At 40.2% G+C, this 26,646-nt stretch overlaps 2 protein-coding genes across 8 annotated transcripts; one reads left to right on the forward strand and one right to left on the reverse strand.

Moving 5' to 3' along the window:
* Window positions 1–13,406, reverse strand: LOC135873241 (tRNA selenocysteine 1-associated protein 1-like). Of its 6 annotated transcripts, none has more exons than XM_065397628.1 (10): window positions 13,337–13,406; window positions 11,473–11,657; window positions 8,757–8,826; window positions 7,544–7,620; window positions 7,314–7,453; window positions 6,462–6,593; window positions 5,280–5,399; window positions 2,172–2,364; window positions 1,530–1,575; window positions 1–398 (listed from the first exon to the last, which is right to left on the reverse strand). In XM_065397628.1, the coding sequence occupies exons 4-10, from the start codon at window positions 7,571–7,573 to the stop codon at window positions 262–264; spliced, it is 798 nt and encodes a 265-aa protein (XP_065253700.1). In that variant the 5' UTR covers window positions 7,574–7,620; window positions 8,757–8,826; window positions 11,473–11,657; window positions 13,337–13,406; the 3' UTR covers window positions 1–261. The 6 variants fall into 6 exon arrangements, with proteins under 6 accessions (XP_065253700.1, XP_065253701.1, XP_065253703.1 ...); XM_065397629.1 differs by lacking the exon at window positions 13,337–13,406 and adding an exon at window positions 13,026–13,097; XM_065397631.1 differs by lacking the exon at window positions 13,337–13,406 and adding an exon at window positions 12,852–12,929 and having other exon boundaries at window positions 7,314–7,450.
* Window positions 13,056–26,463, forward strand: PAK1IP1 (PAK1 interacting protein 1). Of its 2 annotated transcripts, none has more exons than XM_065397625.1 (10): window positions 13,056–13,249; window positions 14,706–14,868; window positions 15,564–15,684; window positions 15,776–15,850; window positions 17,343–17,395; window positions 18,361–18,506; window positions 18,592–18,689; window positions 20,672–20,771; window positions 23,742–23,868; window positions 25,133–26,463. In XM_065397625.1, the coding sequence occupies exons 1-10, from the start codon at window positions 13,124–13,126 to the stop codon at window positions 25,279–25,281; spliced, it is 1,158 nt and encodes a 385-aa protein (XP_065253697.1). In that variant the 5' UTR covers window positions 13,056–13,123; the 3' UTR covers window positions 25,282–26,463. The 2 variants fall into 2 exon arrangements, with proteins under 2 accessions (XP_065253697.1, XP_065253698.1); XM_065397626.1 differs by lacking the exon at window positions 13,056–13,249 and adding an exon at window positions 13,586–13,647.
* The last annotated feature ends 183 nt before the right edge of the window (window positions 26,464–26,646 follow it).

Here is a 26,646-nt window from a genome sequence, read left to right on the forward strand (position 1 = left end):
TTTGCAGAAACGAGATTTTATTTACACAAGCAAGTCTATCTTGAGATTCTATTCAACTCTTTACATTTCTAGAATATTTACATGATTTCAAGATGCTTCATGAGTAGAGTGATGAACAAAAATTACAAAGGCTGTCAAAAGCTTAGCAAAACAACCACCCATCCTTGTGCTTTAAAACGTATGGTCTAGAGTAATGTAGAAGAAATGTAATGTTAGCACCTTGGTCATAACGGTCATGCTATATATTCATGTAAGACACTTTTAGAAAGCATTAGGGATTTCAGAGGTGACCGTATCCAGAGGCTGCCAATGACAATTCATGAGTGAGTCATAGAGTTCTTCACTTCTCTCCATAAATTCTCTGTTCATTTCATCAACATCCAGATGGAGCTGTGGATCTGTAAAAATAAACCCAGTAAATAAAAAAAAAAAAAAAAAAAAAAAAAAAATTGGCCCAGCACAAAAAGACCTACACAGGCACACAAAAAAGTAATGGCAAGAGCTTCATATGTGACATGTGGTTATTGTTATTCATTACACCAATCTTTCCACCCCAAAAAACGCTCTGCAAACTGGACTTTAAAATAAACCCCCTACACAACATTAAATTACATTAATGCTTAGGGTTAAAGTACAGAGATTACATTAGTACTTTGTGAAAAATTAAATTCTATTAAAACAAACTTGCACAGACTTGTTGAAGGTATTAACCTAAATTATACATCCATTGCTACAAATTTGTGAAATATCACTACCCCTACATTTAAAAAGGAGAGAAAATGCATGCCAGGATATGCTTTCCTAATATCCCAGTATCCAACATACACTTATTTCTCAGGCACAAGGGTGAAAAGTTGCTGAAGGACTTAGGTTCAAAATCTTACTTTGATGTCTGGTCAGGTTCAGACAGACAATCATGATAAATAGCAATTCAAGCAGGGAAAGAGCCCTCTGGCATAAGCTAGCATGCCATTATGGTTAGATAAATGATAGGGCATCCCACTTTGTTTGGGACAATGGGGGGGAAAGAGTTCTGTACAAAATGTAACAGATCTCTTTTGCTTTTCAGCATATGATTCTGTTAAGCAGTATGGATATTAAACATGCTGTAAAACATTTAAGAAACCTGTTTTCTACTGAGATATTTTTAAAACAGAGTCAAGGCTGTAAAGAGCTGGAGAAATTATGAGATGGAAATTAGCACATCGATAAAAATTAGCAGAGTGGGAACAAAAGACTATTTTACCTGCATGTAAGACCAAGTTAGAAGAAAGTCATTTGTTTTAAAAAAAGAGTGCCAAGTCTGAAAACTCCTAATTTTACATACAACGTAAGTTACGTTACATTCCCAACTTGCTGACCTCTGTGCCAGTATTTAGAATAGCTCATTTGGAAATGAAAATGGAATATTTGTACAGATTTTTTCCATGAACTAGCACTACTTTGTCGTCAGCAGTTCTGTATAGAAATTTTATAAAGCCAGACATTATTAGGACCAAACAATCGAAGTATGATAGCATTAGCGTTACCTTCAGTTATTAGTTCATCATTGCTTTCAGCCACAATTGGGGTCTCCTGAAATAAACAAGAATATGTTTGTGTTAGTTTTATAGAAGTGTAATCATTATTAATTCCAGGTTCTTCAGAAATTTTTACATTCCATTATCCGAAAAAAGGATTTTCAATGTATTCATGCATCTTCAAGGAAAGTCTTAAAAGCTGTAAAAAATGTTTTTTTTCCCCCCCAACCTCAATCCATTCCCTTTCTAAAAAAGAGACATTCAGGAGAAAGGCAATTTTATAGTTTAGTATGGCTTAGAACAACTAGAGAATTAAATTATGTGCATTATGGACAGACTGTTATTAGGATAAAAAGTTACATAAAGATAATGTTAGTCACATTTGGCAAAAAAAATGCAAGAACAAATGGTACACATTTAGAGGATTATAGCGGTTTAATGCTAGAGAAGTGTATCATGTAAAGGCTTGGATTTTCAATCTGCCATTTAGTCCTTATTTTACACATTATCATAGGCTTTAAGCATGGTTTCCATGTTAAAACTAAAGGGGGGGAAATGACATACTGCTCTGTTATAAATTATTAAACTCATTATGTAATTGAAGAGAAGTTCTTGCCAAAATCTTAAATGTAAATTCAGTAACATCAATACCTCAAATACAGCTGGAGTCACAATTGAGTTTCTTATGGCAGAATCTCCAACAGCTTGCATGTTGTCATAGGAAGGATAGCTATAGTTGTAATCAGCATAAGGATCATAACCCCACTGTGAGTAGTAGTTCTGATAATCCTGATAATAATCATTATAGTTATAGGACTGATACCGCTGGAATTCTGCTTTCATTCTAAAAACATTTAAAAGTGTATAATTAGAATTTAAGAACTGGATGTAAGACTGGTTTTAGTTTAAAATTAAACAATTCAGTAAGTCTTTGTATATCAAATTATGAAGGTGAACATTTCTCTGAAAAAAAGTTGCCAGAAATGAAAGGGTGAGGAAATCACTGCACAGTACTTTTCATCTGTGTTTATACAGAAGTAAATGGTCTCACCTCTGCCAATACCAATAGTAATTACTATCCTGGGTAAAATCCAAATCCATGAAACTACTACTACTTCTATCCATTTACTTTAAAGTAAGTTTCAGTGTCAGCATAAACACAGTTTCTGCAGCTAAAGCCTAGTGCTCTGCTATAGATTGGTTAAGTAGTACTTGTCAGACAGCTATCAAGTACAGCTGCTTTAAAGCTACATTCATTTCCCCCCCACACACACACAGTTCCTCACATCTTCTTGTCAATTGCAGGAAATGGGCCATTTTCATTACCACTACAAACAGTTCTTTTTCTCTCCTGCTGATAATGCTCACCTTAACTGATCACTCTCCTTATAGTGTGTATGGTAACACCCATTGTTTCATGTTGTGTGTGTGTCTGTCTATCTTCCTACTGTATTTTCCATTGCATGCATCCGATGAAGTGGGCTGTAGCCCACAAAAGCTTATGCTCAAATAAATTTGTTAGTCTCTAAGGTGCAACAAGTACTCCTGTTCTTTTTGCGAATACAGACCAACACGGCCGCAACTCTGAAACCATTCTTTTATTTAGCCCTTTGTTTTGTGTGGCTAATTACTAAATCTTTGTTCCGGGGGGGGCGGGGGGAGGGAAAACGAAACAAAAAATCCCAAAGAGATCCCAGATTATATTTTAAGGAGCATCTGACACTTGGGATTTTTTCTCTTTTTTAAAAAACAAAAACAAAAACAAAAAAAACCAAAAAAACCCCAAACCACTGCTCACACACATTTCCCTCCTCCCCCACACACACTCCACCTGAACTTGTTTTGCATAGAGACTGGTTTGGCATTCAGCAGCTGCCAGAGTTTATTTCCCATCTGAAGTTGTAATCCTGTTTATGACAATCATTGCCACAACAATTTATGAAGTCAGAGAAGTGGGGAATAAGCAGCAAAAGCACAAACTCTAAAAAGGAGCCAGATTCATTTACTAATAGAGAGTGAAGGAAGAAATGTAAAATAGTTGTTTGACAATTTTTTCTTCAAAAAAATTAGAAAACTCCCTAATTTAGATTCATCTGATACTCATTCATCATTATACAATATACAATGAAGTCAGATGGACTGATTGCACATTCCAGAGACATATCACATTTTCAATATTTAATACCCAATGCTAAATGTGGCCCTGTGCAGGCAGACTCCTGTACTTGTAGGGCCTCCCATTTACTTTGATAGTTCTCCACACAGACACAGAAAAGCCACTTGTATGGTCTGCCCCTTAACCAAGAAAGCAAAACTAAAATAAACCAAAATAAAGTAAAACCTCTAGTTTAAATCTAAATTTGAAACAGATTAAATGTTAGCTGGGTAATGTCTTCCATATTTTTTTTTTTGTAAAAGGCACAGAAGTCAACCAGTCTGTCATTACTAAATTAGAAATATAAATCACTATAGGACCTACACATAAGTGCCTTTGTCATGAAAGCTGCACCCACACTTTAATGACAGTTACTAACATAACAAGAGAATGGGATAATACTTAAACAAACTGAACCAAGTTATCTTTTCTCAGTTATTACACAGAGGAACAATCAAGTTATTTTTACCAAATGGAAAAGGACGAAATTAGCAAAGAAAGGCATTGACGTTTTTGAAAGGACCTTATAAACAATAAAGAGTTTGGTTTTTTAAGTATCCAACACTGATCCTGTTTTGGAATGTGAAAGACTTAAACATTCCCCACATCACAGGATCGCCAAAAAGGAGAAATAGACATTTTGTTCATAACCTGACAGTTTGAAGACAGTGGTATCTAGCTCTCAGACCAGCTTTGGGTAGTGCCAACTTGAATTAGAAGATTTATCTCCTTTAAAGGGAAAAAGGTAATATTTACAAGGTCTGGGTATACCTAGAAAAGAGCTTCATTTTTGGATATTTCCACTGACTAACAGGAATACAAGGCAAGGTAATTTAAGTATGTTTAGGAAGTTTCATCCTCTTTGTTACATGCTATTTCACCCATGTACTGGATGAGAGAGTATGTCAATTTGATATCAACCTACCCAAACCTAACTGGTAAAAGCGGTGATTGCCTCAAAAAGTGTATATAACTGATTAAGAGTTTAGGAGGCAGAACAAGGAACCTTTTAAGAGTGGTTCACAGTCCTCACTTGCATGTTAATAACTTCAAAGTCAGGAATCCTTGGACAACATTGATGGAAGTTGGTGTATTTTCTGTATATTGCATTTGGGATCTGGTTTTGGCTTTTGTACTATAGACTTTTTTGTTCTCCCTGCTTAAGAGTGCTCCTTCACTTCACCAGATCACTGTAAAATAAACCCTGTGCTATTTTCATTGGAAATTTTTTTTTTTTTATTTACTCTGTAAGGCCCTGATCCTGAAATCACTTATGATGTGCTTAACTTTGCTATTATGAATAGCCACATTGATTTCAATGGGACTATTCACAGTAGTAAAGTTAAGCACATGCTCACTTAGGTGCTTTTGAAAAAAAATTTACCCCAGGATTCTGGCCAGGCTCTAGGTACTTCACGGTTACCAGACAGGAAAAGCAGATAGAGAAGCACTAACTAGAAGAAATGCAAAACTAGATCCTTTATGTCATGAAATATGGGTTGATACCACCATTACAGTAGATGAGATATGCTTTGACAAGGTGAAGCTACCAGTGTTTAATGACTACCTTTAATTCCTGTATCAGTACAAGACTGATTCATTACCTTTTAGAAATTCCTATACTCAGTCGGATTCGTTTTCCACCTAGACCTGGTGCATTTTGGCAGTCTTGCAGTGCTCTCATCTGATCACCTTGTTCACCAAATCTGACAAAGCCATACCCCCTGCAAATTCCAAAATGTAGACATAGTAATTCCAGTATACACACCAATAACATTATAACAGAGTTAATAAGTTTAGTGTTTTCTTCGGCAGACAAAACCCTTATTTAGAATTGTAGCTACTATGGCTTACAGTACATATTTGCTTTCTACCTTTTTTCTTTTGTTTTTAAACACCCGTGCTAAATGCTTTCTCTCAGAGCTCAAAGTTGTGTCAAAAAGCAAATACTGACAGCTGATTGCAGTTAGATTAACAGAGCAAGCTTCTTTTAATGGTGGTTCTCAACAAAAGAATAAATAATTAAAAATAACAGTTACCTGTGTATCTAGGCAGACTCCATATTAATGGAGTATATGGCAACTGATTTACCCACATCCTCAATTAGCGTTAACCAAGAGCTATCAATTTACGGTACTTAGCATTTTAAGAAAAAAAGTTCACTTTCTCAGTACTTTGTGTTTCTTGCCCACAAAGTGTACTGTGATCTTAATAGGGAACCAGCAACAAAGAATTATAGTCCCAGCCCTGCCCCTGATTCATTGGGTGGCCTTGGGCAAGTCACAAACTCTCTCCAGGCCCTTTTTGCCGCTGGTATAAGCAGGTTCAATTCCACTGACTTCAGTTTGCGGCCCCTTGTCTATTTTCCCCATCCATCAAATGGGGATAATACTTAGCCCTCAGTACAGCTCTTGATTATGCATTAGGTGCACTGCTGGGCATGAGCAGAGCCCCATTAATTCAATGTACATCTCCTTTGCCTCCCCAGGTAAATTTTCTGGCATGCAAATATGTGCACAGTGAAATCACAATTTAGCCTATTACATGTGCAATCCAGACAAAGACTTGAAATAGCACAAGGGATTTTCCTCAAATACTGCTTTGTTCTTAGACTTTAACCTCTGTTCTACCTTCTCTTTGCCCCGGGGGGGGGGAGGGGGGGGAACGACGACACCACAGAAACAGGATACAGATTTAAGTCTGACCAAGTGGTTTACAAACAACAACAACAACAACAACTGTCTACAGTCCTTTTATAAGCAGCATTTTGATTGTGTAAAAATTACCTGGAGTATCCCAGTAGATCTGTGGCTATTTTGCAGTCAATGCATGTAGGGTACCTTTTCACAAAATAGTCATAGAGCTGAAAATCATCCACTTCAGGAGTTAGCTCTCCTACAACTATTGAGAAATCTGGTCTGAAAAGGATTGAAAAGAAATGATTAGATTGCAAAAATACTGAAATCTTAAGAGACTGGTCAGAAAGCTGTTAGTTATTGCATATAACAAATAACTATGGGACTAATCCTGCAAACACTGTGGTCTTCTATAGCACTACACACTGTAGTGATCGTTGCACTTGGTAGTGTACATGTCTGCAGGATCAGTCCAAATCTTGTAGTACAACCACTGTGGCGCAATATTCTCAAAGATAATGAGTCCAGCCTACTTCTCTAGCTAAACAGGCTTTATTTCTGCGTTGAGAGCAGATGTCCAAGTCAATCCACCTTTTACAAAAAAAAAAAAAAAAAAAAAAAAAAAAAATCTCCACACCCTCTGATTGGATTTTACTATCTCTTAGTAAGAGGAAAGAAGAGGAGCAATAAAAATACCAGCAAGAAATGAATAAATGCATATTGATGGATCTCAAAGTACTAAGTAAAAAGGTAACCCCAAAAAAATATACACTATTGGTGTCACTCACATCTCAGCAAAGATTTGACAGCAGAGTGGTGTAATGAAATCTCATTACAAAGACTATTACTTTTACAAAATATACTAGCATAAACAATACTTGGCACTTACATAAGAACCTCCATTTAAGAATCTCAAAGTATTCACTCACTGCTCACTATTGATTTAGATGGATTGTTATGGACAGGGGCTAGTTCTTCTGGTCTGTTTCCAGAGCTTTTTACCTGATTGGAAGATTAACAACACTAACATAGTCTGTTCTTCCTGCTTTTATTTTGTTCTTTTTCTTTCGTTTTTTCTGTGGTCCTCTCCACCAGCTATAGGTTTGCAGGGACTCTCTTTTGTTCTTTCCCATTGTATCCTGCTGGGATGAAAAAAAGCTTTATAGTACTTAGTCTCATTTAAATTCCTCCCACCCACTCCCCATCACCACAGGTGATTTCCCCATATTCACCTTGCCCTTGAAAGAAGCCTGGGGTCCCATCTCTCCCTCCGCCTCCCATGAGGGAAAGCAGCCTCTGGGGAAAACGCCTGGCAAAAATAACAGAGCCAAAGGATTGTATGAACAGCCATATTCCCCTGACTTGTCAATCTGGCTAAAGGATTGAAAGCTTCCTCTTGGAATTAAAAAAAAGTAAAATAAAATAAAGCAGTTATCCCTTAGATGCTGGCCAATCCTAAATGTTAATCACTTTAAGGACCGGACTGCGCCTAAATGTTCTGTAGGACTTGCTAGAGCAGTGTTTCTCAATGATTGGTCTGTGGACCAGCACTAGTCCCTGAAATCTTCCTGACACAGTTTAGGAAGGCAGCAAGCTGGTCGCTGGCATTAAAAAGGTTGAGAAACACTGTGCTAGAGCACTCTAGTAGTACTCTAGTAGCATTTTTTTGGGTGACTGAAAGGCACAGCTAGGTCATCACTCTTGCCTAAAATGAGCCTCAACTGGCCCTGCCTCCCTTTTGCTGGGAGCTCTTCCCTTCCTGCTGCTGTGAGACACCTCTCCTCACAGCTAGTTGTCAGTCACTCGCTCAGGCCAAGAACCAAGAGGAGGTTGGTAGATGGGATGCAAGGGGAAAGCAGACGAGGGACAGATAGACTCTAGTTTGGAGCCCAGGGGAACTCATGCCCAGATGCAGGGCAAAGAAGAAACAGACAGAGAGCATGCCTCACAAAAAAGAGGAAGGAGGTAGGACAACTACAGAGAAGAGAAGGAGGGAGACGGTTGTGGAGTTAACGCAGGTCACGTTCCTCACCTTAGAATCTTAAGAATGAGGATTCTCATCCTTAGGGCTCCAAGAGTTAATACATTTGGTATTTCTCAATACATTTTACTTACTAGAAGTAGAACATTAATGTCTGTGTGAGTGCTTGCATATATCCTGCTCAGAGAGTGTTACAGGCAAGCCCCTCCATGAGAACTCACTTTTAAACAATGGGAAGTCCAATGCTTCATGTCAGGTCCCACAACCTGCTTCAGTTGATATAATTAGGTTTCCAGAGCAGGGGAGAGTAATTAATTAGCAAATTACCTGAAGGAAGCACAGGGCTAGAATTCACCTACTCAGAGAAACTATTTTAGTTTTATATTTGCTAAGAATTCTGGATATGGTTTAGAATCCCTCCTAAGCACTGTGGACCTGGACTTGTTCTCACCAGATGATCTTACCTGGTTTGCCACTGTTCAGAAGTTTTCTTCACAAGGAATGCTGCACTGCTTCACAATTTATTCTGATCCTCTATTTAAAGAAAAAGGGGAGGAGGAGAGAAGCTTTTATGAAAAGTAATTCAACTTAAACTAAAAAAAATTGCTGCTGCACAGCTGAGAACTTGTTCACCTTCTTTTAAATCTGATTTAAGAGATTTAACTTGGGGAATTTTGAAAGGTTCCAGAGCTTAGACTTGCATTGCAAAAGCCTAACCATAATACACTTATGCAGACCACTGCTATTGGCAACCACTGACCACTTGTGGATCAAATCATCATTGCATCATATCGTGCCACAGCCTGACTTGGGGATAACCTGGAATGAGCACAAATATCCTTTCTATTCACCAAGACCAGTAATTATCTTTCAACTTCTCTATTCTAGAGGACAGTTGTGAGTTTTTGTTCTTATTCCACCACTGCCTCAAGGTTTTTTTTTTTATATATTTATTTATTTATTTGGCCCACACCCTACTATTATTTTAAATATGTGTTTGGTTGGTGGGGGATATAAGGTCAGCTTAGAAGTGAAGAAAGATCTATCATCCAAAAGATTAAAAAGATAGCTAGCTCATTTTTATGGGCCTTTGAGGTTTCCTTGGTTCTTCCTCTCTTTGGGCCAAACTTAAAGATGCCTTGGTTGTTGGTGTAAGTTACAAATCAATAAGAGAGTGCAGAGTGGTACATATGGAAGAGGCAGCTGTAGCGGTAAAAGCAACAAGACGGTATAAGGTAAAGAAAAGGGAGAATTTTGCCCTCCTGTATCTTTCCTAGCTACCCCCCTTCTGCCAGCTTGGTATGCAAATTTCACCCTCTTACTGACTTGTAATTTACACAGCCATTTAGCACCTCTGAATTTAGCCTCTCATTATTATTTGTATTACAATAGCGGCCAAAGGCCCATGCTAGGGCTACAGCTTTGTACAGTCATTTCATTAGTTTCAATGCCTTTTCCCCTTAGCTCACTCACTTGCTCTATACAATTTTTAAGGAAAATCTGAAATAGCTATTCACTATGTATTTTCTTTTAAATCATCTTGCTAGTCAAACAATGTTGGGGATAAAAGCAAGTCATTGCACACAGCACTTTCCCTCAACAATTTTTTTAAAACTCTTACTGAATGTAAAAATCATTTGCAAGAGTATTTTATACACATTAATAAATGCTTGCCTGATGAAATTTCACCCCGTATTATTCCACATAACAGATTTCTGTAACAGATTACCCCAAAGTGGGATCTATGTAGCAAAATACATAGTACATCTTTCATTCTAATGACCATGGGAACTATTGCAAATTTAGTAAATCACAAGAGTAACACAGTTTGAAAACTGTAAACCCCGGTACTGCAAAGACTTCGAGCTTGTCTACATATGGAGTTATTCAGGAACAGCAACTGGGCTTTAAATTCACAACCTTCCTTAATGCAAATTAATTTTCATGTATAGACAAGCCCTTAAACACACACATAACTTTGTAACAGGTGAGCAATCCCACTGACTTCAGTGGGACTATTCATGTGACTAGTAATTCACATGCTTTAATCCAGTAGTCACCAACCAGTTGATCGCAATCGACTAGTCAATCCTGGGGACTCTCCCAGTCGATCACGATCTCCGGTGGTGCAGCAGGGCTGTCACTAGGCTTGCTCCCTGCCTGCCTCAGCCCCACACCGCTCCCGGAAGCGGCTAGCACAGCCCCACGGCCCCTTTGGGGTTGGGGACAGGGGTCTTGGCACAATGCTCCTGCCTGCAAGTACCACCACTGCAGCTCCCATTGGCTGGGAACAGGGAACTGTGGCCAATGGGAGGTGAGGGGTCGGTGCTGGCAAAGAGGGGCAGCGCGTGGAGCTACGTGCCCCCTCAGGGCCACAGGGGCATGTTGGCCCCTTCTGGGAGCAGTGTGGGGCAGGGGGAGGCAGGAAGCCTGCCTTAGCCTCGCTGCACCACAAACCGGGAGCTGCTCGCGGTAAGTGCCGCCCTGCAGGAGGCCCCACCCCAACCCAACCCCCTCCTGGAGCCAGCACCCCAACCCCCTGCCCTGACTCCCCTCCCAGAGCCAGCACCCCATACCCCCTTCTGCACCCAAACTCCCTCCCAAAGCTTGCACCCCCTGCCCCAGGCTCAGCCCAGAGCCTGCTTCCACACTACGAACCCCTCGGCCCCAGCACAGAGCCTGCACCCCCTCCCGAACCCCAACCCCCTTCCTCAGGGCAGTTAAAGTGAGCGAGGATGGGGGAGAGCGAGCGACTGAGAGTGGGGGATGGAGTCAGCAGGGCAGGGCCTCGGGGAAGGGGTAGATCTTGGGTTGCCCTTAAATTCAAAAGGTGATCTTGGGCATAAAAAGATTGGAGACCACTGCTTTAATCTTTTCAGGATCAGCACTTCATTTTGAATTTCAGCAATTAATTTTTTAACAATATGGGAGACTTTACAACAGCACTCTACTATTAACTCTTTCCTGATAGAGATGGATGTCATTTTGCACAAATTATGAAGTGCACATATTAGCAAAATGTGCATCAGCAAGGTTTTACTATAGTTCTGCTATTTAAAGAGACAGAGCCAACAGAATTCCACTTTTGTATAAAAAAAATAAAATTCTAATACTAGGCCTTTCGATTAAAAGCTGTCCAATTTACTTTTGACAACTTATGCGGTTTGTTTTTGGACTTACCACTCTGTGTGCACATTTAATGCAAGCTGCAGCACAATAAAAAAGCAATTTGACCGCAGAAAAATTGTATCAGAAAAAAAAGTGATGCAATAATATCTTGATCACAGTTATCATGGTCTTCTATACGAAACAATATTTTTGGTATTTTATTCTCTGAGCTTGATAGTTGTCATTTGATCTTTTCACTGTAATTCAAACAAATTTAAAAAAAGTTAGAGGTATGCACATTGATAGGATACATTACTTTTTCATACTAACTTTACCATTTAGTTATTAAGGTCCCAATCCTGGAAAGACTTGCATGCTTAACTTCAAATATTTGACTCCAATAAGGCTACTCAATGGGACTACTCACGTTTAACCTTAAGCATGCATGTAAGGGCTTGTCTACACTGAAAGTTTTGTCTCTTTAATTATACTCATATAGTTAAAATGACAAAAATACCCTAGGGTGAATTTAATTATATTTGTATCAAAATGCTTAGACTAGTATAATTTATTCTGGGTTGGGAAGCAAAATAAGCTATACCAGCATAAAAAGCACCTTTATACATGTCTAACTGCATCCAAAATATGGCTTATAACTGTATAGGTAGAACATTTCACCCGCTGACAGTCCTATCAGTAAAACTTTTTTAGTGTAGACCAGGCCTAACTTTTTCAGGCAGTAGCATGAAGGAAAGATTTGTAAAGGTAAGCTAAAAAAAACACACCATTATGCGACTATTGGTGCATAAATATCCTTAATTCCAATTCTTTTTTCAGACTTTATAGTAAAATGGAAAAACCATGGCCAGTGAACCAAATATCCAGAGGCGTGGTTAAGACCTCGAAGCTGTATGTCACTATACAGTAAAACAGAGGGGACACTCTCGGGCTGTGTAAGGGTGGGGACTGGTTATAGTTGATGGGGGGGGGGGGGAAGCTGCTGCCTGTGGTTTGCGTGTGACGGTATTTGTGTTGCGTGGCAAAGGCGCAGAGCGCCCCCCGGGCAGGAGCGTTTAAAGGGTCAGTAAGGGGGGAATGGGTATAGAGGGGGGATTTTTTCACCCGCTGACCCAGGGCGGCCGTTTGACCCTGAGAGCAGCGACCCGACCCCCGATGGTCCCACGGGCGGATTCCCCCGGTGACTCTCCCCGGCCTCCTGGGGGTGCGGGGAGTCAGCGGGGGGAGCTGCCGAGGGAGGGGGAGTTGCGGAGGGGGGGGAGCCGCCCGCCGGGAGAGGGAGAGGCGGCGGCTCCGGGAAAGGCCCAGGGGAAGGACAGACACCGCCCCGGGAGCGTGGGCGATAACCCTGGGAAGACGAGAGAATCCCTCCCGCTCGGCCTCCCCCTGCTCGCGAGGCCCTCATTTCCCCCCGACCCGGTCCCGGCACTAACGTCTCCCATCCACGGCGTCGCCATAAGGAGCAGGACGGGTCCTACTTCCGCCCCCGCCCGGGACCTCACGCTGAGGCTGCCCCCAGCAACGCCTGTTACCCCAACCCCAGGGCCCTACCGCGCCCACAGCCCGCGCACTCCCTATCCGACTCGGGGACTCCAAGGGTTACACACCGGCTAGAAAACCCGAGGGGTGGGCCGCGAGCTCGGGGGTGTCCGGGCGTTGTCAATTCCTGCTCAGGCAGCGCCAGGACAGCCTGTGCGACAGGTGGATGGAAGGACCCCAGGCGTCGCCTCCGAGCGTGGGGGAAGGAGGACCGGGGTCGCGCCGGGAAATGGAGCTAGTCGGCGGCTGTTACGAGCAGATTCTTTTCGGGTTCGCGGTGCGGCCGGGGGAGGTAACGGCGCCGGGGCAGCAGCAGCAGCAGTAGCTGGTGGTGGTGGCCTTCCCGTCACTCAGGGGCCCGGGTGTCCCAGTAACTTACCGCGGAGGTGCGCGCGCCCAATGCTGCCCGCCTCCACGCGGGCTTTAAGCAGGGTGGCTCCGCGCGCGCGCGCGCCGCCGATGGGTTCCCCCTGCTGGGCGCTCGTGGCCGGTGCGGTGAGCGGCGCGAGCTGTGAGCCGGGCGTGGCTGCTCGCAGCTGATCTGATCAGCGCCGGGGCCCGGCTTGCAGCAGGGGATGCCGGGAGTCCTGCCTGCTGCACACGACGGGCAGCCAACACTGCGCCTCCCTCTCGCTGCACGTCGCCAGCTCCATGTCAGCCCTCCCTGCCCCTGGACCCAACCACATGCTGGTGCAACTCCGCATCCCTGGGGGCCTCGTCCCCTGCCGGGCTCTAAAAGCAGGCGCCTTTGCAGCCCGAGTTACCCGGCTGCAATGGGCATAGCCACACTCTCTTTGGCCCAGCCACCTCTAGAGGTGCACAGAGTGCCACGCTTTTTATGATTATTATTTAGTACGTTTATTGTGGTCCTTAATACCTAACAACCAACCGAGAATCAGGCCCTGTTTTGCTGGGCATTGCCCAGACATAGAACACTAGATGGTCTGTGATCTGAAGCGTTTACACCCTACCTAGAAAAGACAGATACAGCGGGGTGGAAGGCATAAAACATACCTGCAGAATAAACTATGTGATTGCAGCTAATGGCACATTAGTTCCACAATTTACCACCTCTGCTTCAACTACCCAGGGAAGCATCAAGGCTGCATAGTAAGGGTGGAGAGGGGAATGTCAAGAATATAGAATTGTAGAAGTGTAGTCTGGAAGGGCCCTCAGTAGGTCAGCTTGTCCAGTCCTCTGCACTGAAGGCAGGACAAAGTAATAACTAGAATCCCAGAATGATGTTTGCTTTTTTTGCAACAGTGTTACACTGTTGACTCTCATTTAGCTTGTGATCCACTAAATAACCCCTAGATTCGTTTCCGCAGTACTCCTTCCTAGGCAGTCATTGCCAAAGTGCTGAAGGAGAAAGGGCAGGACTGGCTTGGATTTTCCTAAGAGGCTCGACTTGTCTCTTTCTTCTGGAAGCCATAGAACCTCTTTCCACAAAGCACCAATCCACCCCGATCACCAGTCACAAGCGAAGCTCTGAAGACCGGAGAGTTGTTAGGTTGATGGTGTCATTCTAATCATACAGTGACCACTAGGAAACTTCCTTCACAGGGTCCCATTAGATTTGTAACAGAATATAACGGTTTTGTATGTTTGGCAAAATGAGCATGGCTAGTTTTTGCTATTTTAAAAATTAGTCTTATACTATGATATTGACAATCTAATCATAGACAAGTTAAAACATCACACTGGGTGTGTTTCTAAAAAGGTTCATTCGTTTTATATTTTGTTTTCAGAACTGGACGCCTATCCCTGACTTTACCCATCATGCCCACACTGCCTCATTATCAGCAGTAGCTGTGAATAACAGATATGTAGTCACTGGTAGCAGAGATGAAACAATCCAAATATATGACATGAAAAAGAAGATAGAACATGGGGCATTGCTGCATCATAATGGTAAGGGAACTTTTCTTTTTAGAGGTATTAATTACATGATTTACTGGTGGGTGTGTTTCTGTAACAGAGAACTGTCAATTTTTAATGGGGCCTCAGTTGAGATACATTTGAAATGGATTAAGGAATTATCAGATGCACATAAATAAATAAATGTGACTAACTTTAGAGAGCGAGGGATCAGATAGAATTCAAAATTGTATGCTACGACAGACAAGGACAATAGAGGGGCATCAGTGATTTAAATATGGTAGTTAAACTTATTTTCATGAAGAAATATATAGTAAGTAAGCCAGGTTTCATCTAACAAGCAGAACAAAAGGCTGGCATGTTTGGATGTTAGAGGCAGGCTGTTCTTTCACGGATAGAGAGGCATTGCTGCATGTTTTGTACATGCATTATTCTTGCAAATAATGTATGAGGTGTACTTATAATGTTGTAATTCCTAGACAGGTATTATGTAAAAAGGTATCTGTTATAGGTGTGATGCAGAATGACAACAATTTAAGTGACTTTCATTTTGCACTTCAAAATACAATTTCATATGTGTGCCTTTATTGGAAGTTATGCAATTAAGTTTTAAAATATTAGCATGTCTTTAAGTGAATATCTTGCGTTTTATATAAAACTATTTTTTGTGTAGTATTTTTATTCAGGGTGTCATAATATAGATTAATAGTGCTGATCTTGTTCTGTAGGCACGATAACTTGCCTGGAGTTCTATGGAAATGCACACTTATTGAGTGGAGCAGAAGATGGATTAATTTGTATTTGGGACACAAAGAGATGGGAATGTCTGAAATCCATTAAAGCACATAAGTGAGTCTTCTGAACTGCTTCTTTTTAGATATTTTTGGTTATTTGTGTGACAAAGAAAATACGATTAACTTTTTGTTGTTGACTTTATTAGGGGGCATGTGACATCTCTTTCTATTCACCCTTCTGGAAAATTAGCTTTGTCAGTAGGAACAGACAAAACATTAAGGTGAGTCAAAACTGGCTGAAAATCTTACTTAGTGAAATTTACTACTAAGTTCTCTTATTGAATTATAAGCAAGGATTATATATTGGGACTAGACTGTGAAGCAAGGATCAGGGAAGCATCTGTGACACTGCTGTCAGTTAACCTATGTAACAGTGTATGTTTTCACACTTGCAGGATTCCTGGTCTATCAAAATGTACCGTTGAATTTCACTTTGTTTTATACTAGGCAGAGATTATGGTTGGGATAAGGGTCACTCTAGAATCTAGACAGAGTACATCTGTGCCTTATCCTACACTTAAGTTAGGTCATCATAGCTATGTCAGTCAGGGATGTAAAAAAAAACCTGCACACCTCTGACCGACATAGCTATGCCAACCTAACCCCCAGCGTAGATGCAGCTATGGTTATGGTAGAGGGCTTCCGTTGACATAGCAACCATCATTCAGGGAGGAGGTGTTCCATCAGTCTAGTCTGCATCGGGATAGCTCAGTGGTTTGAGCATTGGCCTGCAAAACGCAGGGTTGTGAGTTCAATCTTTGGGGGGGTCATTTAGGGATCTGGGGCAAAAATCTGTTTGGGGATTGGTCCTGCTTTGAGCAGGGGGTTGGACTAGATGACCTCCTGAGGTCCCTTCCAATCCTGATATTCTATGATCTATGAATACTAGGGGGTCATGCTGGCATAGTTATGGTGATGTAGCTATACTGGTGAAGTCTCCATAGTGTAGCTGTACCTAGCACTTTGAAATTTCCTCTTAGCTCCATTGAAATATTAAAGAGTTAATATTCATCCTGTTGATTCTGTAGTATACAAAACTGGCCTTTTAACACAAAGAAGTAGGGAAGCCCATCTTTATCAAACTGCTAGATTGATGTCTTCTGTTAGCCTCAAGACTGATGTCGGTTGCAGGTGGAACAAGTGCCAACCTTTCAGGGAAGAATACAAAGCTAAGAGATTGGTGTTGGGAGGAGGACTGGATGGCCTGCTCTAGACGGGAGTGCAGACTATTACATTTTTTAAAATAGCAACAGCATTTTAAAGTATTTCTTTTAAAGAACAGTCCCAGTGGCAGTCTCGGGCACATGCTGCCACCCCCGTCCCCCCCGTTGTGCACCAGCGGCAGTCCCGGGCCGCGATGCCCCTCCTCCCCCCGCCCTCCCCCGAGCACCAGCGGTGGTCCTGGGCTGTGTGCCCACCCCTCCCCCCCCCAGCACCAGCAGGGTCCCCGGCCACGTGCTGTCCCCCTACACACACACAGCAGCGGCGGTCCTAGAGCACCTGCGGTGCCCCCGAAGGCCCTCCTCCAGAGCACCCAAGATTTAGTCAGGGGTATATAGTACAAGTCATGGACAGGTCTGTGACCTGTCCATGACTTTTACTAAAAATACCCGTGACTAAAACATAGCCTTACCAATGGTTAGTAAATGGTACTTTAATTTCTCTGTGCTATTTTAAGTGATGAATATTCAACCCCTTTTTGGTATTTTACAGAACATGGAATCTTGTAGAAGGACGATCTGCCTTCATCAAAAATCTGAAGCAAAGTGAGTGTGTCAATCTAATCTGCAAAATATTTATTAAAACTAAAATCAGATGAGTTCCTTTTATGTATGTGCATGTTTGTTTAAAAGGTACACTGGGGTAGCCTTTGGTTTGCAAATGTTTGACTTTTTAATCATGGTAATTCCCTCTGCTCTACCTTATACTAAATATCAAAAGCACATATCCTCAATACAGAAATTGCCATGGACAGGCTATAGTAATACTATGGCAGAAATCTTATTTCTTTCCTCAAATACACATTGTTAGGCTAAAAATCATTTTTTTTTAATTCGGTACCTCTTTTAATTATAACACTTTAGATTATCAAAACTGAAAAATTAAAAAAATTAGTTTGCTATTTATTCTGGCAGTAGTAGTAGTATTTGTATTACTTTACTTTCTGCATTTATTTCAGCTTGGACATTGAAAATAGACTAGACAGTTTCTAAAGATTTTCACTTTTAGATTCTTATGCACTAACATGAATTTGGGTTGCAAAGACTACAGAAAAATGTTTGTTTTAAATATAACTCTTTATTGGAAGTTTCTGTTTTTAGTTCTTTGGAACATCGATTTTTGGTAGGGGTTTGTAAAAGCTTATTTTTACAAAACCTAAATTTTGGAACCCAACAATGTCTTTAAAAATCTGTTTTGCTACTACTAGATTTATTCCAGTAGATATGAAGATTTGATATGATTTCCCCTTCCGGGTGGTAATATAATCTTCTATCCTGAAAAAACACATGCATATGCTTACATTTACTACTATGAGCATCGTTGAAGTCAATAGTACTACTCCTGATAATAAATTAAGCATTGGCATAAATATTTGCAGGATTGGGGTCATATACATTGCATGTTAAAGATTCCAGAGTGAAGATGTCAAGAATGAGATTCAGAGTTTTTAAATTATTATTATGGCAAAACTTATGGTCTTTCTGGTTGTTTTTTACTTAAAATTGTTCAGATGCACACATAGTTAAATGGTCTCCCAGTGGAGAGAAGTATGTGGTGGTCGTAACTAATAAAGTGGATGTCTACAAACTTGAAACAGCATCTGTCAGTGGTGCCATCACAACTGAGAAGAGAATTTCTTCAGTTAGATTTATAACAGTAAGTACATAAAAGAAGGGGGTGGGAAACTAAATTGTTTGAATTACTTTAGCCTCATCTGCATTTTCTTCTCTTCGTCTTCAAGGATTCTGTTCTTGCTATTGCCGGAGATGATGAAGTTATAAGACTGTACGATTGTGACTCACAAAAGTGCCTTTGTGAATTTAAAGCTCATGAAAACAGGTATTTTATATTTGTCCTGTTAAATTGTTTTAAAATTTATGGCAGTGCTGAATACACACTACTGCCTGGTTAGTGGCGACATTGAGAACATCTTGGCTTAATACAGTTTATTTTTATTTTTAAAATAGAAAGTAAACTGCCTTGTTTCTGATGTACTGAGTTGCAAATTCAATACAGATTTGTGCATTCTCACTGAGTGTGAGTGTACACCTATTGTTATATGAAACATGAAGGAATCCCTGTGTGAGATTTATTTTAATACCTCCCCACTGGATATATATGATGATCTTTTTATATATGTTACACACAACAAACTGTATTTATGTGATTTTAAATTGTCGTGGATATATTCTAAAGAGATACGGATTTATACCTCCAGATTATGATTTTTTTATCCATAAAATAGTTACAGCACAGGCACAAGAATTGCATAATGACCTATTTTGCCCCATCAGTGTGCCTCAAATCAGTTCTTGAGGAACTACTTTTTAAGAATTTCAGGTTTCATTTCTAATCTATCCTCGGCACGAGGGTGCCAAACGGTACTTAGCATTTTTTTATGTTGTTCCCAGAATCTCAACTTACTCTTTTTTGTTTTTGTTTTTAATTAAAATTTCAAGCCTTTGTGGTTGAGGAGAGAACCTTGAAATCAAGCAAAACAAATTAAACCGATGCAGAGATGTTTGCCTGCATCTGCAGAGAACTGGAAATTATAGCTCGGAGAGGTGTGAACTGTTCTGTTCATCTAAATGGTCTTAGCTCAGATGCCCAATGATGATAATTTAGTCATCTATATTGTTCAATATTTCACTAATGGTCAAAGCATGTAAGGAAGGAGAGGGAGGTGTGTTTGAAGTATAAATTGCCAAGAAAGGATGGAGACAGCGGAAAAAGAGGTGGAACAAATTGCATTGGAGGAATATGCTTCTGTTCTAAAACACAGTGGGTATGTTTACACTGCATGTGGGAGTGAGTCTTGCAGCTCAGGTCCACAGATCTATGCTAGCGGGGCTCGCACTAGCGCATTAAACATAGCTGTGTAGAGGTAGCTTTGACATGGCAGCTCAGGGTCTCAGTCCACCTCAACCCTCAAGTTTGAGAACCCGATCTCCAGCCCAAACCACAATGTCTATGCAGGTATTTTGACAGACATGTACCAGAACTTAGTTGCTTTGGTAGTGTCTGCACCTTTTCCATGGTCTTCCCCACAAAGCAGTCATAAGTCTTGCTCAACACCAGGTACTAACTCAAACAGTTGTCCATCAATGCTAATTTTTAGATTGGATATTTTTCTAAAAGATGTGTTCTAGGAATTATTTTGGGTAAAGTTATGGCCTTTGTTATATAAGCGGTCAGACTAGATCACAATGGTCCCTTCTGGCCTTAGAATCTATGAATAAAAATAGAAAAAAATGGCATAAGGAGTCTCTTATTTCTTTCCTGAATCCACATAAGCATTGACTAGCAGGCTGTTACCAATTTATAATCTTGCAGTGGTATCCAAATGGACACCTATGTAAAATAGCACAGTTGGACTCCATCCAGTCCAGTAGAAAGGGAATCTTATATGTTCCCCTTTATCATTAAAGAACTATCTAGTACTGTCTTAATTTAGGTGCCAATTCAGCAAAGCACTTAATCATATGCTAAAGTGCTGTTGATATCAGTGGGTGTTCAGCATGTGCTTAAAATTAAGCTTTCCTGAATCAGAGTCCTCTAACAGTCCTCAACATGTATTTTTCAAAGGCACATATTGCTCCCAATGGCAGAATACAAAACAGATTAGTCCTATGTATGAGCTGTATCTTACGTGCCTAAATCAAAAATATTCACATAAAGCATCCATAGTTTGTGGCTCTCTAAATGACGTGTAGAATGTTCTCTCTTCATTTTTAAATTCTGACAACTTCTTACCATTTGTCCTTATTGTTTGAAGCCACCTGTCATGGTATTAAGTATCCAGGTATTATATTTTGTTCTAGAATAAAAGACATCTACAGTTTTGAAAACCAAGGACTACAGGTTATTGTTACTGCATCCAGTGATGGATACATTAAATTGTGGAGTCTTGAACTCGATAAGGTTAGTACATTAACAACTCATGGAAAAATTCTGGAGAACTAATTTGCAGGTTAACATTAGGTTTTAAAAAGCATGCTGTGACAGGTTCCCCCTGGGGTACCTCCTGGAACTGGGGTACCACAGAGCCCCCCGACCCACCAGCCTGGGCTCCCTTTACACAGTATTGCTGTGACAAGCTCTCTCCAGGCTCCAGCCTGCACTTTCACCAGAACACATACGAGTAGGGACACACCCAGCTACAGTTACATGCAGATGCTGTGATCAGCCCTGCATGGAAAGGCTCCAGCTAGGAAACTTCCCAGCTACTCAGGCATGCACCCCCTCTGGAGTGTAAACCCAAAATTATACCGTCTTGCACTATGCAGGGAACTGTATAGTGTAAGCTCATGAAATTCGCCCCCTCCCTCAATGGGGAGAGGAATATACAACAGCTTTATGCCCCGAGTTATGACTCCCACACACTGGTTTTAGATACAGCAAAATAGTTTATTGACGGCAAAAGATAGATTTTAAGTGATTATAAGGGATAATAAACAGATCAAAGCAGATTACCTATCAAATAAACAAAAATGCAAACTAAGCTTAATATACTAACGAGACTGGATATGAATAGCAAATTCTCACCCTAAGTGATAATACAAGCAGGCTGCAGATTCTTAGGAGGTAAGTTGCACTTGTTTATAGCTTGGAATTCCCAGATGTTCCATTCACAGGCTAAAAATCCCTTTATCCTGGGTCCAACACTTCCCCCAACTCAGTCTTTGTTTCTTAGGTGTTTCCAGGAGTCTTCTTGGGTTGGGAGTCAGTGAAGAACCAAGATGATGTCACTCCCCTGCTTTATATAGCTTTTGCATATGGTTGGAACCCTTTGTTTCACAATTTGGTTCCCATGCCAGTTAGTGGAAAAATACTGATATCCCAAGGTGGAGGACCAGCACCAGGTGACCTGGTCACATGTCCCTGTCATAGCAGCCATTACTTGGATGCTGTCTGTAGCATCCTCAGTAAGGATCCCCAGGTGGAGATAAGCTTCTCCTAAAGCCTGTTGTTTCTTCCTAATGGCTCATTAACCTGAATGGGCCCTTCCCAGCCAGCCATCTAGACTGAAAGCATTTTGCCTAGTAGGCATTGCCCAGGAATGGCTACATGTGAAATAGATACATAGTCAATATTCGTAACTTCAGGTACAAAAATGATACATGCATACAAATAGGATAATCATATTCAGCAAATTATAACTTTTCCAATGATACCTCACATGACTTATCTTGCATAAAATCATGATGATGTCATAATCATATCATAATAATATCACTGCGAAGAATATGGGGTGCAGTGTCACACATGCATTTACAAATTATTTTTAAACATTGAATAAACCTGTTTGCAATCTAGAAATCCTGAACTTCCTCCACACCATGTTTATCAGAATTTTTTTATATATATGCACTTAGATCTTTTGGCTATCAATTCCTCTTACCATAACTTCAAAAACTTTTAATTTTTAGTGGTGATTTAAAAAAAAAAAATTATGAAATTCTCAAGTCACTTCACCCCTCCATCTTGTGCAAGGTTATGCTCTCCCTGATATCTAACTGGCCACACTTACAGCTTCCTAATCAATCTCTTATGCTTTGGTGGTTACTGTAATGTTGGTGACTAACACCACTCTTTAAAAGCACAAAGTGTATTATTTATTTTTTGTGTTCAAGAGGGGAAAAATACAGTCCTGATTGAAAAAAATCGAAGATGGTGATACATTAGGCATTTCAATTTTATACTGAGCACTTTTATTTCAGTATTTATTCCAAACATTTTATTTTTTAATGAAGCAGGGAAAAAAATCACTTCAGAATGTGTCTTTTTCATTTTTATCCCAATGCCTTTTTCCATGATGCAAAAGATGAACAGTTTTAGTAACTATAGTTAGCCAAGGTTTATAAATTATTCATTCTTCATTGAAATGTGATAGGCCTAGTCCTCACTACAATTTTTAACCAAGTTTGTAGCCAATTACTGCCTTGGTTGGCTCTAATTGTGGGTTATGTCCTCACTTTTGTATCGTTGTTATTACAGTAGCATTTAAGGACCTCAAAGAGGGCCTCATTGTGTTAGGCACTGTACAAATGACACAAAGACAATCCCTGATCCAAGAAGTTCACATTCCAAGATTTAAACATTATTGTTAAAGCTCAGCAACCCTGGCAGCTAACAGTGTTTGTTTGGCTTCAGCCAGAGACCTAGGCTGGCACATGGTTGTTTTACTGTTACTGGTTCAGGACGCTTTTCCCCCCCAAAGTGCTGCTGTCCTAAACATGTTTACATAACTGGTGTGCCTGCTCCTTCCTCCTCCCAGCTCTCTGTGTGGTAGGACATTCCAAAGTGCAATGCTTCATGGGCTGCTATTGCTATTCTGTGTGTTCTCAGGACACACTTTGTTTTGATGAGATATTATGGAATGTTTGCCCAGATTTTCCCAAAGCACAGTGATACAAACACAGTTAAGCAGTATGGTAGATGTAGATACACGAATGTGGTTGTGATTGCAGAAAAGCTGCTGTGTGCACATAAACTGAACCACGTTACTTGTAACCAGTTATAACCCTGTATTTGATTAAATAAATGGGGGGTGGGATATATTTCAGTCATGTTAGCTTAACACCACTGAGCCCCATTAAGTTGCAGACTAGCTAGCTTTGTTGTAGCCAAGATTCACCCAGGCTACAGCCAGCCAACTAATGTTTTCAGTTGTGTTGAGCTCTCTCAGTTGAACCAACGTGATTAAAAAACACACCCGTCTTGCCCCTCAAGATGTACCCTTAAGGCAGCCATGGCTCTGACAGCATTACAAAACCACAGTTAACAGTTGTGGCGTGGAGATATAAGGCCTTAAAAATAGATGTACAGGTTAAGTGACTTAAACTATATTGAAATAACCTTTTAATGAATCTGTTTCTATATTTGCCTCAGATCCAGGATAGACCATCTTTGCTATGTGAAGTCAATACCAAAGCCAGGCTTACATGTCTAGCAGTATGGCTAGACAGAACTTCAGAAACCAAAGAGAACCCTGACAATGCTACAACCTCTTCTTATGGTAACAGAGGTCGATCTTGATTATTTTATGTTGAAAATAATTCCTATTTAAGTGCTATTAAGATAGTGAGAAAATAGAAAATACGAGAGCAGGTGGGAGTTTTGGGGCTCAACATTCTGTCTCCACCGGGGACCAGATGCCATGTTAATTTTGCAGTCTCCTGAGATTTACAGTGCAAATGATATTCCTGCAATCTCCGATGCAAATGAATGGCTCATTGTCCTTGTCACACCTGGTTCAATCTGCAGTTGAGCTATAGAGGTGTTGGCCTTTCTCTTTTGTCTGTTTACAGCAGGGGTTCTCAAACTGGGGGTCGGGACCCCTCAGGGGGTCGCGAGCTGCCAGCCTCCACCCCAAACCCCACTTTGCCTCCAGCATTTATAATGGGGTTAAATATGTAAAGAAGTGTTTTTAATTTAAAAGGGGGAGTCGCACACAGAGGCTTGCTATGTCAAAGGGGTCACCAGTATAAAAGTTTGAGAACCACTGGTTTACAGACTCCAAATCATAATATCGGAATATCCATAATTTCACATACAGCATTATTACAACACATTTCACAGTGATATTAATGACCAGCGGGTTATTGGTTTTCCAGTGATATATTACAAGACACCTTTTAAATGAATATTATAACAAGTGTGTGAAGTTCATTGAGCTGGTCAGGCCAGCTGAGATTTACTGTTATATACTAGGGAGGCCCTGGCCATCTGGCATTGGGGTGCTCGGAGGGTCACAGCTAGTCTGACCAAAATCTTAATTCTCTGCAGTCTTCTCTAAGTACCTTTAAGTAAGAATTAGTGTGGTAATATTTATGTAAATAAAATGCTCAGGCTTTTAGGATACTGTTTTTGACTGGCAGATGCTGTGCATGAGTCCTTAAACCTGTTGGGTCAGATTTTCAAAATTAAACGTATGCAGTTTTGTGTACCTAATAGGTCACTTGCATGTCAGGGATGTATGCATAAAGTAGGTATGGACAGATGTATTTACCCATTGCATGGGCCTGCCTTAGAAAATCTAGCCCAGTATTGTTTTCTCGGCAGTCATGCTTGACCATCTAAAATACATTTACTTGCTCGCTTGATGTTTGGACACTGCATACCATGGCACTCTCATCTCTTCCGCTAAAATAGATTATAGAGCTCATGCTGTTTCAATTTCTTTTTAAAATGGGGGGAAATAAATTTGTACTTCATGCCATCAGAGATTCCAAATATTGAACTTAAAAACTCATGATGAATAACTTTCTCCTTTGTTTCAGTAAATGAAGATGAACAGCCATTGATAACTAGGAAAAAGAAAGTTTGTTGGACTGATAATAGTGATAAATCAGGAAAGGGAGATAGGCAAGTGATGCCCAAGAAACGAAAATCAGAAGGTGCACAGGAAAAGAAGAAAATGAAACTATAGAGCTCAAAATGAATGTAACTTCTTTACCATTCAAATAATAAGCTGATATCAGTAAATTTCGGTATCACTGTAAGCATTTTTTACACCTCTCACTTCTACTCCAGGCATTTTTTGCCATCTCAACAGGGGACATATCTCTGAAACTATCTTAATTTGGGGAGTAGAAAATGTTTCTACATTGATAAATGAAATGACCATTCAGAATTTTGGAAGGTGGCAAATCTGATGGTACTAACTTCTCTTGAATTATACCATTCAGAAGTAAACACATAATGTAGTATATCTAATGTATATTTTAATTATATCAAGTATAGTATAAAAATTCTCTTTGAGCAGTTCTGAAATTCAGTTTAAAACTACAAAAATTGCTGCAGTTCTGTATAATATACTTGGATTTTCTGGTTTTAATCATTAAAACTTGAAAATAGGTTTCAGTGAAATATACAATGAAAATGTCTGCAATTAACCATTTCTACAATGTTAAATTGTTTGCAACAGGACTGGCAGCCCATAAAGATCTTCCACAGTGTTTGGGCACTTGTATCTCGGAGGACTTAATTTTGGAGGGGGCTAGATTTTTATATAATTCAGGTTAAGCTGTGTTTTAAATACACCTACTAGGCTGGATTTTTGTACTAAAAAAAATGTGCCTGCCTTTATCACTTTAAGGGTTATTTTTAGACAATCTTAATATATACTCCATGATGTCAGAAAAATAGAACTACCAAAAATATCCTTCATATATTTACAAAAAGAAAACTTGTGTTTAACCCTTGAGACAGCAATGAAAAGAGGGTGTAAAAGCAAACAGTATATTTTTTGCCTTCTAATATTTCAAGTCTTTAATTTTAAAAAGACCTGTCTGTGTCCATAAATTCAACTCTGTTTATGTCCTCTTTTTCCAGGAGTTGGTTTACATGATTGAAACAAACACTTTGGTAACTTTTATGCAGGCATTTTACAAGTATTTACATTTACTCTTGAGCTGTTGAAATGCCAGTGTTAATAAGAAGTGGGCTAGAACAACTTTAAGATGTTCTATATGTTTTAAACCTTTATGTTCAAAGAAATCTAATATAAATTAGTTAAGTTGGAAAAGTTTATATTCATTTCTTTCCTTCTCCTTTTCTCCCCTAAAAATGTTTATCAAGTCTGTGCTCTGAGATTTATTGTGTAAAACGGACAAAGAGTAGTATTTATTATGTACGTAAAGTTGCCTCCCTGATGAACCATTATACCATTGTGCTAAGTGTTCGTACTGGGCATAATTCCACCTATCTTTAAAGGAAAATGAGCAGAGATTGTTCAGTAGTCAAAATAAGAATCATGGCTGACAATAGGCACTAAAGCAGAAATGTTCTGTAC

This window comes from Emys orbicularis, chromosome 2 (genome assembly GCF_028017835.1).
Source record: "Emys orbicularis isolate rEmyOrb1 chromosome 2, rEmyOrb1.hap1, whole genome shotgun sequence".
In the NCBI taxonomy this organism is placed as follows: Eukaryota; Metazoa; Chordata; order Testudines; family Emydidae; genus Emys; species Emys orbicularis.